Raw genomic sequence first — 13,584 nt, 5'->3', positions numbered from 1 at the left:
AATAGTCAGATGTCAGTTCAGTTCAGTACTAGCCCCGATGTCAGTAGAAATAGTCTGATGTTCAGTTCAGTACAGATATCAGTTCAGTACTCAGGGTAAAATAGTCAGATGCCAGTTCAGCACTCAGCGTCCCGATGTCAGTTCAGTACTCAGGGTAGAAATAGTCCGATATCAGTTCAGTACTCAGGGTAGAAATAGTCAGATGCCAGTTCAGCACTCAGTTCAGTACTCTGATGTCAGTTCAGTAGCGTAGAAATAGCCCGATGTCAGTTCAGTACTCAGTTCAGTAGAAATAGTCAGAGTACTCAGCAGTTATCAGTTCATTACTCAGCATAGAAAAAGTAAAATGTCAGTTCGGTACTCAGCGTAGAAATAGACAGATGTCAGTTCAGTACTCAGGGTAGAAATAGTCCGATGTCAGTTCAGTACTCAGGGTAGAAATAGTCCGATGTCAGTTCAGTACTCAGGGTAGGAATAGTCAGATATCAGTTCAGTACTCAGCGTAGAAATAGTCCGATGTCAGTGCTCAGTGTAGAAATAGACAGATGTCAGTTCAGTACTCAGCGTGGAAATAGTCTGATGTCAGTTCAGTACTCAGCGTAGAAATAGTCTGATATCAGTTCAGTACTCAGGGTAGAAATAGTCTATCAGTTCAGTACTCAGCGTAGAAATAGTCAGATGTCAGTTCAGTACTAAGGGTACTAATATACACTTTCCCACACCTCTATTAGCCCCTGAGTTTCTACTCTGTTATTCCCACAGCTATTTATCAAAACAGTGTCAGGGTGTCGTTTGAACAACAGATTGTATCTTTAATCTACTCTAATAAAACATCATCATGTGACGGTGAGCTGGTTTTTAGCACCAAATTACTTCTTGTGAACACAACGCACAATGATGGTGGAGTACTTCACACAATTCCCTTAATCTAACACACATAGATGAAACACTACAGTACTTTTGAGTTATAAACTTGTGTCTGAGGTACATACACAACAGTATACCACCATTATCCAAAAACAAATCAAAATAAAATGTAAACCCTCTTGAAGGTAACATTTGAGCATGTTTTGGTCCGATTCCACTCGAGGGGTTGAGTCAGTCACGGTGACGCACCCCATCGATCAACAGAACAGATCATCCTCCTCTTCCACATCACAGGAAGGCACTGTCTGTTCCACTGAGCCCACTTCCTGTTCACTGACCCCTGTTTCCTGTGCGTTGGTGGCAGTGGTGTGGAACCACGGATGGATAAGCACCTCGGCGGCAGTCAGTCTGTCCCATGGTTCTTTCCTCAGCAGGGATCGCAGCAGGCACTTGGCCTGGGGAGAGAGGCTCGGGTAGGCAGCAATGGCCCCGGCGGATCTTGGAGAAGAGGGTAGCTGGGTCTGGGTCGTGGAAAGGGTAGCGTCCCACCAGCATAGTGTAGAGCATCACCCCTAGGGACCAGACGTCCGCCTGCTTCCCGGAGTAGGAGCTGGAGACGCTCAGGATCTCTGGGCTGATATAGGCTGGGCAGCCATAGGTGTATGACATGGAGTCATCTTCTCCTTCTAGAACCCTGCAGTCCTCCAGGCCTTCCAGCTTCACATGGGTCCTACAGGACAGAAAGAGCATGGGTTGGTTATTAACAGAGAGGGCGAAGCAAGAGGCTCCACTCACATTAAAATCTGTCCACGCGAGAATACAGCGATAAGCAGACCAAGAGGGTATTTTTTTGTATGGAGGTCTATGAGAGAGTGTCGGATTTGGTCAACAAAAATTGTGATTGCTAATTTGCTAAGTGAGACTTATTTGATCAAATATAAGTTCCGTAATGTTTATCTTGTTACGAATGTACTGATATAAGTGGACGTACGTGGCATCTCGGCAACTTTGAGAAATCTATTTTATGTTGGAGTCTGTTGTTCACACGCGTATCTGCCCTCTCACTGGCTAGAATGTTCCCACCTGATCTCACTTCCTCCCACCTGCCTTTCTGTCTTTGCGACAAACACTCACAGAGACCATCTCGTCATTTATATAACATCTCTCTGTTATTAGATCCGAAGTCAAATGATCACCGGTCACACTTTATTTGGATTGTCTGGATTTTCCATCTGTAGATGCTCTACAGATGGTCATACTATCAACAAACTATCTGTCGATAAGCAACTGCTTGCTAATGTTAGGATTATGGTTAGACTAATGGTTAGGTGGCTACAAAAGCTGTCCTTGGTTGCAATACTCTACCGAGTTCCAAACTGCCTCTGAAAGCAACATCAGCACAATAACTGTTCGTCTGAATGTCATGAAATGGGTTTCCATGGCTGAGCAGCACACAAGACTAAGATCACCATGCGCAATGCCAAGTGTCGGCTGGAGTGGTGTAAAGCTTGCCACCATTGGACTCTGGAGCAGTGGAAACCTGTTCTCTGGAGTGATGAATCACGCTTCACCATCTGGCAGTCCAAAGGACAAATCTGGTTTTGGCTGATGCCAGGAGAACTCTACCTGCCCGGATTCATAGTGCTGTAACTGTAAAGTTTGGTGGAGGAGGAATCATGGTCTGGGGCTGTTTTTCAAGGTTTGGGCCCCTTAGCTCAAGTGAAGGGAAATCTTAATGCTACAGCATACAATGACATTCTAGACAATTCTGTGCTTCCAACTTTGTGGAAACAGTTTGGGGAAGGCCCTTTCCTGTTTCCGCATGACAATGGCCCTCATGCACAAAGCGAGTTCCATACAGAAATGGTTTGTCAAGATCGGTGGGAAAGAACTTGACTGGCCTGCGCAGAGCCCTGACCTGAACCCCATCAAACAACTTTGGGATTAATTGGAACGCTGACCGTGAGCCTAATCGCCCAACATCAGTGCCCGACCCCACTAATGCTTTTTTTGTTTTAATGGAAGCAATGTTCCAACATGTAGTGGAAATCCTTCTCAAAAGAGTGGAGGCTATTATAGCAGCAATGTTCCAACATCTAGTGGAAAGCCTTCTCAAAAGAGGGGAGGCTGTTATAGCAGCAAAGGCGGGACCAACTCCATATTAATGCCCATGATTTTAGAATGAGATATTCGACAAACAAGTTTCCACATACTTTTGGTGTAGTTAGTTGGAATATTACTGATAGTCTGTAGAATATCTATCCAAATAGTGTTACCTGCTCCTTACTGTAGGGGGAGGACATCTTAGGTATAATACCAGAAACAATTGTCAAATTAAAGATATAGGTCAAGGATTCTGCAATACAGTGCCATGCAAAAGTATTCATCCACCTTGGAGTTTCTCCTGTTTTGTTGCATTACAACCTGGAATTTAAATGGATTTTTATTTTGGATTTCATGTAATGGACATACACAAAATAGTCCAAATTGGTGAAATGAAAAAATATATACTTATGAATAAAAACAGAAAAGTGGTGTACCCCAGTACCCCCTTTGTTATGAAGCCCCTAAATAAGATCTGGTGCAACCAATTACCTTCAGAAGTCACATAGTTAAATAAAATCCACCTATCTGCAATTTAAGTGTCACATGATCTCAGTATATATACACCTGTTCTGAAAGGCCCCAGAGTCTGCAACACCACGAAGCAAGAAGCACCATGCAGACCAAGGAGATCTCCAAACAGGTCAGGGACAAAGTTGTGGAGAAGTACAGATCAGGGTTGGGTTATAAAACAATATCAGAAACTTTGAACATCCCACGGAGGAACATTAAATCTATTATTAAACAATGGAAAGAATATGGCACCACAACAAACCTGCCGAGAGAGGGCCGCCCACCAACACTCACAGACCAGGCAAGGAGAGCATTAATCAGAGGCAACAACGAGACCAAAGAAACTATCATTTCTGCAAGTAGAGATACCCCCAAAACTACTTAAGTAGTACATTAAAGTATTTTTACTGAAGTACTTTATACCACTGGTATACAGTACATCACTTCACACCCAGACAAATCCAGCCAAACCCTCATTCACTCACACACTGTGCTGTGCTATAGCCATATTAATAGCAGAGCTTAGATCCATGAGGTTGGGAGGTAGGGGGTGTCCCTTAACAGAGTCGGGAGAGGACAAGCTAATGATCTGAGACTGGATGGGATGTGTCCCAAATGGAGCCCTATTGCCTACACAGGGCCTCTGGTCAAAAGTAGTGCACTATACAGTATACTGAGTGCCATTTGGAACTTAGCCAATATCTGCCTCTCTTGTAACCCAAGAAAGACCATGTAGAGTATGGGCTTCCAACAGTGACTGGTCTGTCTGAGAGAGACAAACAGCCCTGGTGCATAGCGACAGAGAGAAAGTAGGTGAGTCATCTCCAGGTGGAGTAGTAGAGATCTCTCTACCTCTTCTCCTCCTCTCTTCCTCTCTCCACCTCTTCCCCCCTCCCCTCCCCTCTCTTCCCCCTTCCCCCCTTCCCCTCCACTCCCTTCCCCTCCACTCTCTTCCCCCTTCCCCTCCACTCTCTTCCTGTTTTCTCCTATCCTCTCCTCCCATCCTCTCTTCCCCCTTCCCCCCCTCTCTTCCCCCTTCCTCCACTCTCTTCCCCCTTCCCCTCCACTCTCTTCCCCCTTCCCCTCCACTCTCTTCCTGTTTTCTCCTAGCCTCCCCACCCCTCCTCCCTTCCTCCCTTTCTCCCCCTCCTCCCCCTCCCCTCTCTTCCCCTCCTCTCTTCCTCCCCTCCTCTCTCTCCCCCCCTCCTCTCTCCCCCCCCGTCCTCTCTTCTCCTCTTAATATTATGATGGTTTATCTGCTGTCAGAATAAAGACTGTAATCAATCATGTGATTAAACTCAGATCTGCCTGTGCACTTCAATATGATCCATGTATAAAATACAGTTTAAGTCTGAAGTTTACATACACTTGGGTTGGAGTCATTAAAACTAGTTTTTCAACCACTCCACAAATTTATTGTTAACAAACTATAGTTTTGGCAAGTCGGTTAGGATATCTACTTTGTGCATGACACAAGTCATTTTCCCAACAATTGTTTACAGATTATTTCACTTATAATTCACTGTATCACAATTCCAGTGGGTCAGAAGTTTACGTACACTAAGTTGACTGTGCCTTTAAACAGCTTGGAAAATTCCAGAAAATGTCATGGCTTTAGGAGCTTCTGATAGGCTAATTGACATCATTTGAGTCAATTGGAAGTGTACCTGTGGATGTATTTCAAGGCCTACCTTCAAACTCAGTGCCTCTTAGCTTGACATCATGGGAAAATCCAAAGAAATCAGCCAAGACCTCAGAAAAAAATGTATAGACCTCCACAAGTCTGGTTCTTCCTTGGGAGCAATTTCCAAATGCCTGAAGGTACCACGTTCATCTGTACAAACAATAGTACGCAAGTATAAACACCATGGGACCACGCAGCCGTCAAAAAGTATCTATAGCCAAAGTAAAACGAGTCCTATATCGACTTAACCTGAAAGACCACTCAGGAAGGAAGAAGCCACTGCTCCAAAACCACCATAAAAAGCCAGACTGCAGTCTGCAACTACACATGGGGACAAAGATCGTACTTTTGGAGAAATGTCCTCTGGTCTGATGAAACAAAATAGAACTGTTTGGCCATAATGACCATCGTTATGTTTGGAGGAAAAAGGGGGAGGCTTGCAAGCCGAAGAACACCATCCCAACGTGAAGTACCGGGGTGTCAGCATCATGTTGTGGGGGTGCTTTGCTGCAGGAGGGACTGGTGCACTTCGCAAAATAGATGGCTTCATGAGGCAGGAAAATGATGTGGATATATTGAAGCAACATCTCAAGACATCAGTCAGGAAGTTTAAGCTTGGTCGCAAATGGGTTTTCCAAATGGACAATGACCCCAAGCATACTTCCAAAGTTGTGGCAAAATGGCTTAAGGACAACAAAGTCAAGGTATTGGAGTGGCCATCACAAAGCCTTGACCTCAATCCTATAGAAAATTTGTGGGCAGAACTGAAAAAGCATGTGCGAGCAAGGAGGCCTACAAATCTGACTCAGTTACACCAGCTCTGTCAGGAGGAATGGGCCAAAATTCACCCAACTTATTGTGGGAAGCTTGTGGAAGGCTACCTGAAACGTTTGACCCAAGTTAAACAATTTAAAGGCAATGCTACCAAATATTACTGGAGTGTATGTAAACTTCTGACTCTCTCTCTGGGAATGTGATGAAAGAAATAAAGCTGAAATAAATCATTCTCTCTTCTATTATTCTGACATTTCACATTCTTAAAATAAAGTGGTGATCCTAACTGACCTAAAACAGGGAATTATTATTAGGATGTCAGGAAATGTCAGGAATGATGAAAAACTGAGTTTAAATGTGTTTGGCTAAGCTGTATGTAAACTTCCGACTCAACTGTAGATGGTAATGTTGTGGGGCTTCTTCAGAGCCCTCAGCCAGTTATAGATGGTAATGTTGTGGGGCTTCTTCAGAGCCCTCAGCCAGTTATGCATGGTAATGTTGTGGGTCCTCTACACAGCCCTCAGCCAGTTATAGATGGTAATGTTGTGGGGCTTCTTCAGAGCCCTCAGCCAGTTATAGATGGTAATGTTGTGGGGCTTCTTCAGAGCCCTCAGCCAGTTAGATGGTAATGTTGTGGGGCTTCTTCAGAGCCCTCAGCCAGTTATAGATGGTAATGTTGTGGGGCTTCTTCAGAGCCCTCAGCCAGTTATAGATGGTAATGTTGTGGGGCTTCTTCAGAGCCCTCAGCCAGTTATAGATGGTAATGTTGTGGGGCTTCAGAGCCCTCAGCCAGTTATAGATGGTAATGTTGTGGGGCTTCTTCAGAGCCCTCAGCCAGTTATAGATGGTAATGTTGTGGGGCTTCTTCAGAGCCCTCAGCCAGTTATAGATGGTAATGTTGTGGGGCTTCAGAGCCCTCAGCCAGTTATAGATGGTAATGTTGTGGGGCTTCTTCAGAGCCCTCAGCCAGTTATAGATGGTAATGTTGTGGGGCTTCAGAGCCCTCAGCCAGTTATAGATGGTAATGTTGTGGGGCTTCTTCAGAGCCCTCAGCCAGTTATAGATGGTAATGTTGTGGGGCTTCTTCAGAGCCCTCAGCCAGTTATAGATGGTAATGTTGTGGGGCCTCTACACAGCCCTCAGCCAGTTATAGATGGTAATGTTGTGGGGCTTCTTCAGAGCCCTCAGCCAGTTATAGATGGTAATGTTGTGGGGCTTCTTCAGAGCCCTCAGCCAGTTATAGATGGTAATGTTGTGGGGCCTCTACACAGCCCTCAGCCAGTTATAGATGGTAATGTTGTGGGGCTTCTTCAGAGCCCTCAGCCAGTTATAGATGGTAATGTTGTGGGGCCTCTAGACAGCCCTCAGCCAGTTATAGATGGTAATGTTGTGGGGCTTCTTCAGAGCCCTCAGCCAGTTATAGATGGTAATGTTGTGGGGCTTCTTCAGAGCCCTCAGCCAGTTATGCATGGTAATGTTGTGGGTCCTCTACACAGCCCTCAGCCAGTTATAGATGGTAATGTTGTGGGGCTTCTTCAGAGCCCTCAGCCAGTTATAGATGGTAATGTTGTGGGGCTTCTTCAGAGCCCTCAGCCAGTTATAGATGGTAATGTTGTGGGGCTTCTTCAGAGCCCTCAGCCAGTTATAGATGGTAATGTTGTGGGGCTTCTTCAGAGCCCTCAGCCAGTTATAGATGGTAATGTTGTGGGGCTTCTTCAGAGCCCTCAGCCAGTTATAGATGGTAATGTTGTGGGGCTTCTTCAGAGCCCTCAGCCAGTTATAGATGGTAATGTTGTGGGGCTTCTTCAGAGCCCTCAGCCAGTTATAGATGGTAATGTTGTGGGGCTTCTTCAGAGCCCTCAGCCAGTTATAGATGGTAATGTTGTGGGGCTTCTTCAGAGCCCTCAGCCAGTTATAGATGGTAATGTTGTGGGCTTCTTCAGAGCCCTCAGCCAGTTATAGATGGTAATGTTGTGGGGCTTCTTCAGAGCCCTCAGCCAGTTATAGATGGTAATGTTGTGGGGCTTCAGAGCCCTCAGCCAGTTATAGATGGTAATGTTGTGGGGCTTCAGAGCCCTCAGCCAGTTATAGATGGTAATGTTGTGGGGCTTCTTCAGAGCCCTCAGCCAGTTATAGATGGTAATGTTGTGGTGCTTCAGAGCCCTCAGCCAGTTATAGATGGTAATGTTGTGGGGCTTCTTCAGAGCCCTCAGCCAGTTATAGATGGTAATGTTGTGGGGCTTCTTCAGAGCCCTCAGCCAGTTATAGATGGTAATGTTGTGGGGCTTCTTCAGAGCCCTCAGCCAGTTATAGATGGTAATGTTGTGGGGCTTCTTCAGAGCCCTCAGCCAGTTATAGATGGTAATGTTGTGGGGCCTCTTCACAGCCCTCAGCCAGTTATAGATGGTAATGTTGTGGGGCTTCTTCAGAGCCCTCAGCCAGTTATAGATGGTAATGTTGTGGGGCTTCTTCAGAGCCCTCAGCCAGTTATAGATGGTAATGTTGTGGGGCCTCTACACAGCCCTGCCAGTTGATGGGGCTTCAGAGCCCTCAGCCCTCAGCCAGTTATAGATGGTAATGTTGTGGGGCTTCTTCAGAGCCCTCAGCCAGTTATAGATGGTAATGTTGTGGGGCCTCTACACAGCCCTCAGCCAGTTATAGATGGTAATGTTGTGGGGCTTCTTCAGAGCCCTCAGCCAGTTATAGATGGTAATGTTGTGGGGCTTCTTCAGAGCCCTCAGCCAGTTATGCATGGTAATGTTGTGGGGCTTCTTCACAGCCCTCAGCCAGTTATAGATGGTAATGTTGTGGGGCCTCTACACAGCCCTCAGCCAGTTATAGATGGTAATAAATGTGGGGCCTCTTCACAGAGACCAGTGGGGAGAGGACACCAGTGGGGAGAGGACACCAGTGGGGAGAGGACACCAGTGGGGAGAGGACACCAGTGGGGAGAGGACACCAGTGGGGAGAGGACACCAGTGGGGAGAGGACACCAGTGGGGAGAGGACACCAGTGGGGAGAGGACACCAGTGGGGAGAGGACACCAGTGGGGAGAGGACACCAGTGGGGAGAGGACACCAGTGGGGAGAGGACACCAGTGGGGAGAGGAGAGGAGACCAGTGGGGAGAGGAGAGGAGACCAGTGGGGAGAGGAGAGGAGACCAGTGGGGAGAGGAGAGGAGACCAGTGGGGAGAGGAGAGGACACCAGTGGGGAGAGGAGAGGAGACCAGTGGGGAGAGGAGAGGAGACCAGTGGGGAGAGGAGAGGAGACCAGTGGGGAGAGGAGAGGAGAGGAGACCAGTGGGGAGAGGAGAGGAGAGGAGACCAGTGGGGAGAGGAGAGGAGAGGAGACCAGTGGGGAGAGGAGAGGAGAGGAGACCAGTGGGGAGAGGAGAGGAGAGGAGACCAGTGGGGAGGAGAGGAGAGGAGACCAGTGGGGAGAGGAGAGGAGAGGAGACCAGTGGGGAGAGAGACCAGTGGGGAGAGGAGAGGAGACCAGTGGGGAGAGGAGAGGAGACCAGTGGGGAGAGGAGAGGAGACCAGTGGGGAGAGGAGAGGAGACCAGTGGGGAGAGGAGGGAAGTGGGGAGAGGTGACCAGTGGGGAGAGGAGACCAGTGGGGAGAGGAGAGGAGAGAGGAGAACAGTGGGGAGAGGAGAGGAGACCAGTGGGGAGAGGAGACCAGTGAAGAGAGGAGAGGAGACCAGTGGGGAGAGGAGACCAGTGGGGAGAGGAGAGGAGAGCAGAGCAGTGAGGAGAGCAGAGCAGTGAGGAGAGCAGAGCAGTGGGGAGAGGAGACCAGTGGGGAGAGGAGAGCAGTGGAGAGAGGAGAGCAGTGGAGAGAGGAGAGGAGACCAGTGGGGAGAGGAGAGGAGACCAGTGGGGAGAGGAGAGGAGACCAGTGGGGAGAGGAGAGGAGACCAGTGGGGAGAGGAGAGGAGACCAGTGGGGAGAGGAGAGGAGACCAGTGGGGAGAGGAGAGGAGACCAGTGGGGAGAGGTGACCAGTGGGGAGAGGTGACCAGTGGGGAGAGGGAGAGAGGAGACCAGTGGGGAGAGGAGACCAGTGGGGAGAGAGAGGAGACCAGTGGGGAGAGGAGAGAGACCAGTGGGGAGAGGAGAGGAGACCAGTGGGGAGAGGAGAGGAGACCAGTGGGGAGAGGAGAGGAGACCAGTGGGGAGAGGAGAGGAGACCAGTGGGGAGAGGAGAGGAGACCAGTGGGGAGAGGAGACCAGAGCAGTGGGGAGAGGAGACCAGAGCAGTGGGGAGAGGAGACCAGAGCAGTGGGGAGAGGAGACCAGAGCAGTGGGGAGAGGAGAGGAGAGAGACCAGTGGGGAGAGGAGAGGAGACCAGTGGGGAGAGGAGAGGAGACCAGTGGGGAGAGGAGAGGAGACCAGTGGGGAGAGGAGAGGAGACCAGTGGGGAGAGGAGAGGAGACCAGTGGGGAGAGGAGGGAGAGGAGGGAGAGGAGACCAGTGGGGAGAGGAGAGGAGACCAGTGGGGAGAGGAGACCAGAGCAGTGGGGAGAGGAGACCAGAGCAGTGGGGAGAGGAGACCAGAGCAGTGGGGAGACGAGAGGAGACCAGAGCAGTGGGGAGAGGAGACCAGAGCAGTGGGGAGAGGAGACCAGAGCAGTGGGGAGAGGAGAGAGACCAGTGGGGAGAGGAGACCAGAGCAGTGGGGAGAGGAGAGGAGACCAGTGGGGAGAGGAGAGGAGACCAGTGGGGAGAGGAGAGGAGAGCAGTGGGGAGAGGAGAGGAGACCAGTGGGGAGAGAGGAGACCAGTGGGGAGAGGGAGAGGAGAGGAGACCAGTGGGGAGAGGAGAGGAGAGCAGTGGGGAGAGGAGAGGAGACCAGTGGGGAGAGGAGAGGAGACCAGTGGGGAGAGGAGACCAGACCAGTGGGGAGAGGAGAGGAGACCAGTGGGGAGAGGAGAGGAGACCAGTGGGGAGAGGAGACCAGTGGGGAGAGGAGAGGAGACCAGTGGGGAGAGGAGAGGAGAGCAGTGGGGAGAGAGGAGAGGAGAGCCAGTGGGGAGAGAGGAGACCAGTGGGGAGAGAGGAGACAGTGGGGAGAGAGGAGAGCAGTGGGGAGGAGACAGTGGGGAGAGGAGAGGAGAGGAGAGAGGAGACCAGTGGGGAGAGGAGAGGAGAGCAGTGGGGAGAGGAGAGAGCAGTGGGGAGAGGAGAGGAGAGCAGTGGGGAGAGGAGAGCCAGTGGGGAGAGGAGAGGAGACAGTGGGGAGAGGAGAGGAGAGCAGTGGGGAGAGGAGAGGAGAGCAGTGGGGAGAGGAGAGGAGACCAGTGGGGAGAGGAGAGGAGACCAGTGGGGAGAGGAGAGGAGACCAGTGGGGAGAGGAGACCAGTGGGGAGAGGAGAGGAGAGCAGTGGGGAGAGGAGACCAGAGCAGTGGGGAGAGGAGAGGAGACCAGTGGGGAGAGGAGAGGAGAGGAGACCAGTGGGGAGAGGAGAGGAGAGCAGGAGAGGGAGAGGAGACCAGTGGGGAGAGGAGAGGAGAGGAGAGGGAGACCAGTGGGGAGAGGAGAGGAGAGCAGTGGGGAGAGAGAGGAGAGAGAGCAGTGGGGAGAGGAGAGGAGAGCAGTGGGGAGAGGAGAGGAGACCAGTGGGGAGAGGAGAGGAGAGGAGAGAGGGAGAGAGACCAGTGGGGAGAGGAGAGCAGTGGGGAGAGGAGAGGAGACCAGTGGGGAGAGGAGAGGAGACCAGTGGGGAGAGGAGAGGAGACCAGTGGGAGAGAGGAGACCAGTGGGGAGAGGAGAGGAGAGCAGTGGGGAGAGGAGGAGAGCAGTGGGGAGAGGAGAGGAGAGCAGTGGGGAGAGGAGAGGAGAGCAGTGGGGAGAGGAGAGGAGAGCAGTGGGGAGAGGAGAGGGAGAGCAGTGGGGAGAGGAGAGGAGAGCAGTGGGGAGAGGAGAGGAGAGCAGTGGGGAGAGGAGAGGAGAGCAGTGGGGAGAGGAGAGTGGGAGAGCAGAGGGGAGAGGAGAGGAGACCAGTGGGGAGAGGAGAGGAGCAGTGGGGAGAGAGGAGAGCAGTGGGGAGAGAGGAGAGGGGGAGAGGGAGGAGAGGAGAGAGGAGACCAGTGGGGAGAGGAGACCAGTGGGGAGAGGAGAGGAGAGGGAGGGGAGAGGGAGAGGAGAGGAGTGGGGAGAGGAGAGGAGACCAGTGGGGAGAGGAGACCAGTGGGGAGAGGAGAGGAGTGGGGAGAGGAGAGGAGACCAGTGGGGAGAGGAGAGGTGGGGAGAGGAGAGGAGAGGAGAGGAGACCAGTGGGGAGAGGAGAGGAGAGTGGAGGAGACCAGTGGGGAGAGGAGTGGGGAGAGGAGAGGAGACCAGTGGGGAGAGGAGGAGAGAGAGAGACCAGTGGGGAGAGGAGACCAGTGGGGAGAGGAGAGGAGAGCAGTGAGAGGAGACCAGTGGGGAGAGGAGACCAGTGGGGAGAGGAGAGGAGAGCCGTGGGGAGAGGAGAGGAGAGCAGTGGGGAGAGGAGAGGAGAGCAGTGGGGAGAGGAGAGGAGAGCAGTGGGGAGAGGAGACCAGTGGGGAGAGGAGAGGAGAGGAGAGAGGAGACCAGTGGGGAGAGGAGACCAGTGGGGAGAGGAGAGGAGAGGAGAGAGAGACCAGTGGGGAGAGGAGAGGAGACCAGTGGGGAGAGGAGAGGAGAGGGGGAGAGGAGAGGAGAGACCAGTGGGGAGAGGAGAGGAGGAGACCAGTGGGGGAGAGGAGAGGAGACCAGTGGGGAGAGGAGAGGAGAGGGAGGAGACCAGTGGGGAGAGTGGGGAGAGGAGAGGAGACCAGTGGGGAGAGGAGAGGAGAGGAGTGGGGAGACCAGGAGAGGGAGACCAGTGGGGAGAGGAGAGGAGAGAGAGGACCAGTGGGGAGAGGAGACCAGTGGGGAGAGGAGAGGAGAGCCGTGGGGAGAGGAGAGGAGAGCAGTGGGGAGAGGAGAGGAGAGCAGTGGGGAGAGGAGAGGAGAGCAGTGGGGAGAGGAGACCAGTGGGGAGAGGAGAGGAGAGGAGAGAGGAGACCAGTGGGGAGAGGAGACCAGTGGGGAGAGGAGAGGAGAGGAGAGAGACCAGTGGGGAGAGGAGAGGAGACCAGTGGGGAGAGGAGAGGAGAGGAGAGAGGAGACCAGTGGGGAGAGGAGAGGAGAGCGGTGGAGAGAGGAGAGGGGAGACCAGTGGGGAGAGGAGAGGAGAGGAGAGAGAGACCAGTGGGGAGAGGAGAGGAGACCAGTGGGGAGAGGAGAGGAGAGCAGTGGGGAGAGGAGAGGGTGGAGGGGAGAGGAGACCAGTGGGGAGAGGAGAGGAGAGCGGTGGAGAGAGGAGAGGAGAGCAGTGGGGAGAGGAGAGGAGAGCAGTGGGGAGAGGAGAGGAGGAGAGCAGTGGGGAGAGGAGAGAGAGACAGTGGGGAGAGGAGAGGAGACCAGTGGGGAGAGGAGAGGAGACCAGTGGGGAGAGGAGAGGAGACCAGTGGGGAGAGGAGAGGAGACCAGTGGGGAGAGGAGAGGAGACCAGTGGGGAGAGGAGAGGAGACCAGTGGGGAGAGGAGAGGAGACCAGTGGGGAGAGGAGAGGAGACCAGTGGGGAGAGGAGAGGAGACCAGTGGGGAGAGGAGAGGAGACCAGTGGGGAGA

At 52.0% G+C, this 13,584-nt stretch overlaps 1 protein-coding gene across 1 annotated transcript in view; it reads right to left on the bottom strand.

Moving 5' to 3' along the window:
• Positions 1 to 319: 319 nt before the first annotated feature.
• LOC112236660 (tribbles homolog 1) overlaps positions 320 to 13,584 on the bottom strand; it is a 32,029-nt gene continuing 18,764 nt past the window's right edge. The window contains 2 exon segments of the mRNA XM_042295058.1: positions 320 to 1,335; positions 1,337 to 1,597. Coding sequence (XP_042150992.1) covers positions 1,125 to 1,335; positions 1,337 to 1,597 — 472 coding nt within the window. The 3' untranslated portion in view covers positions 320 to 1,124.

This window comes from Oncorhynchus tshawytscha, linkage group LG13 (genome assembly GCF_018296145.1).
Source record: "Oncorhynchus tshawytscha isolate Ot180627B linkage group LG13, Otsh_v2.0, whole genome shotgun sequence".
NCBI lineage: Eukaryota > Metazoa > Chordata > Actinopteri > Salmoniformes > Salmonidae > Oncorhynchus > Oncorhynchus tshawytscha.
This window is presented reverse-complemented; position numbering and strand designations above follow the sequence as displayed.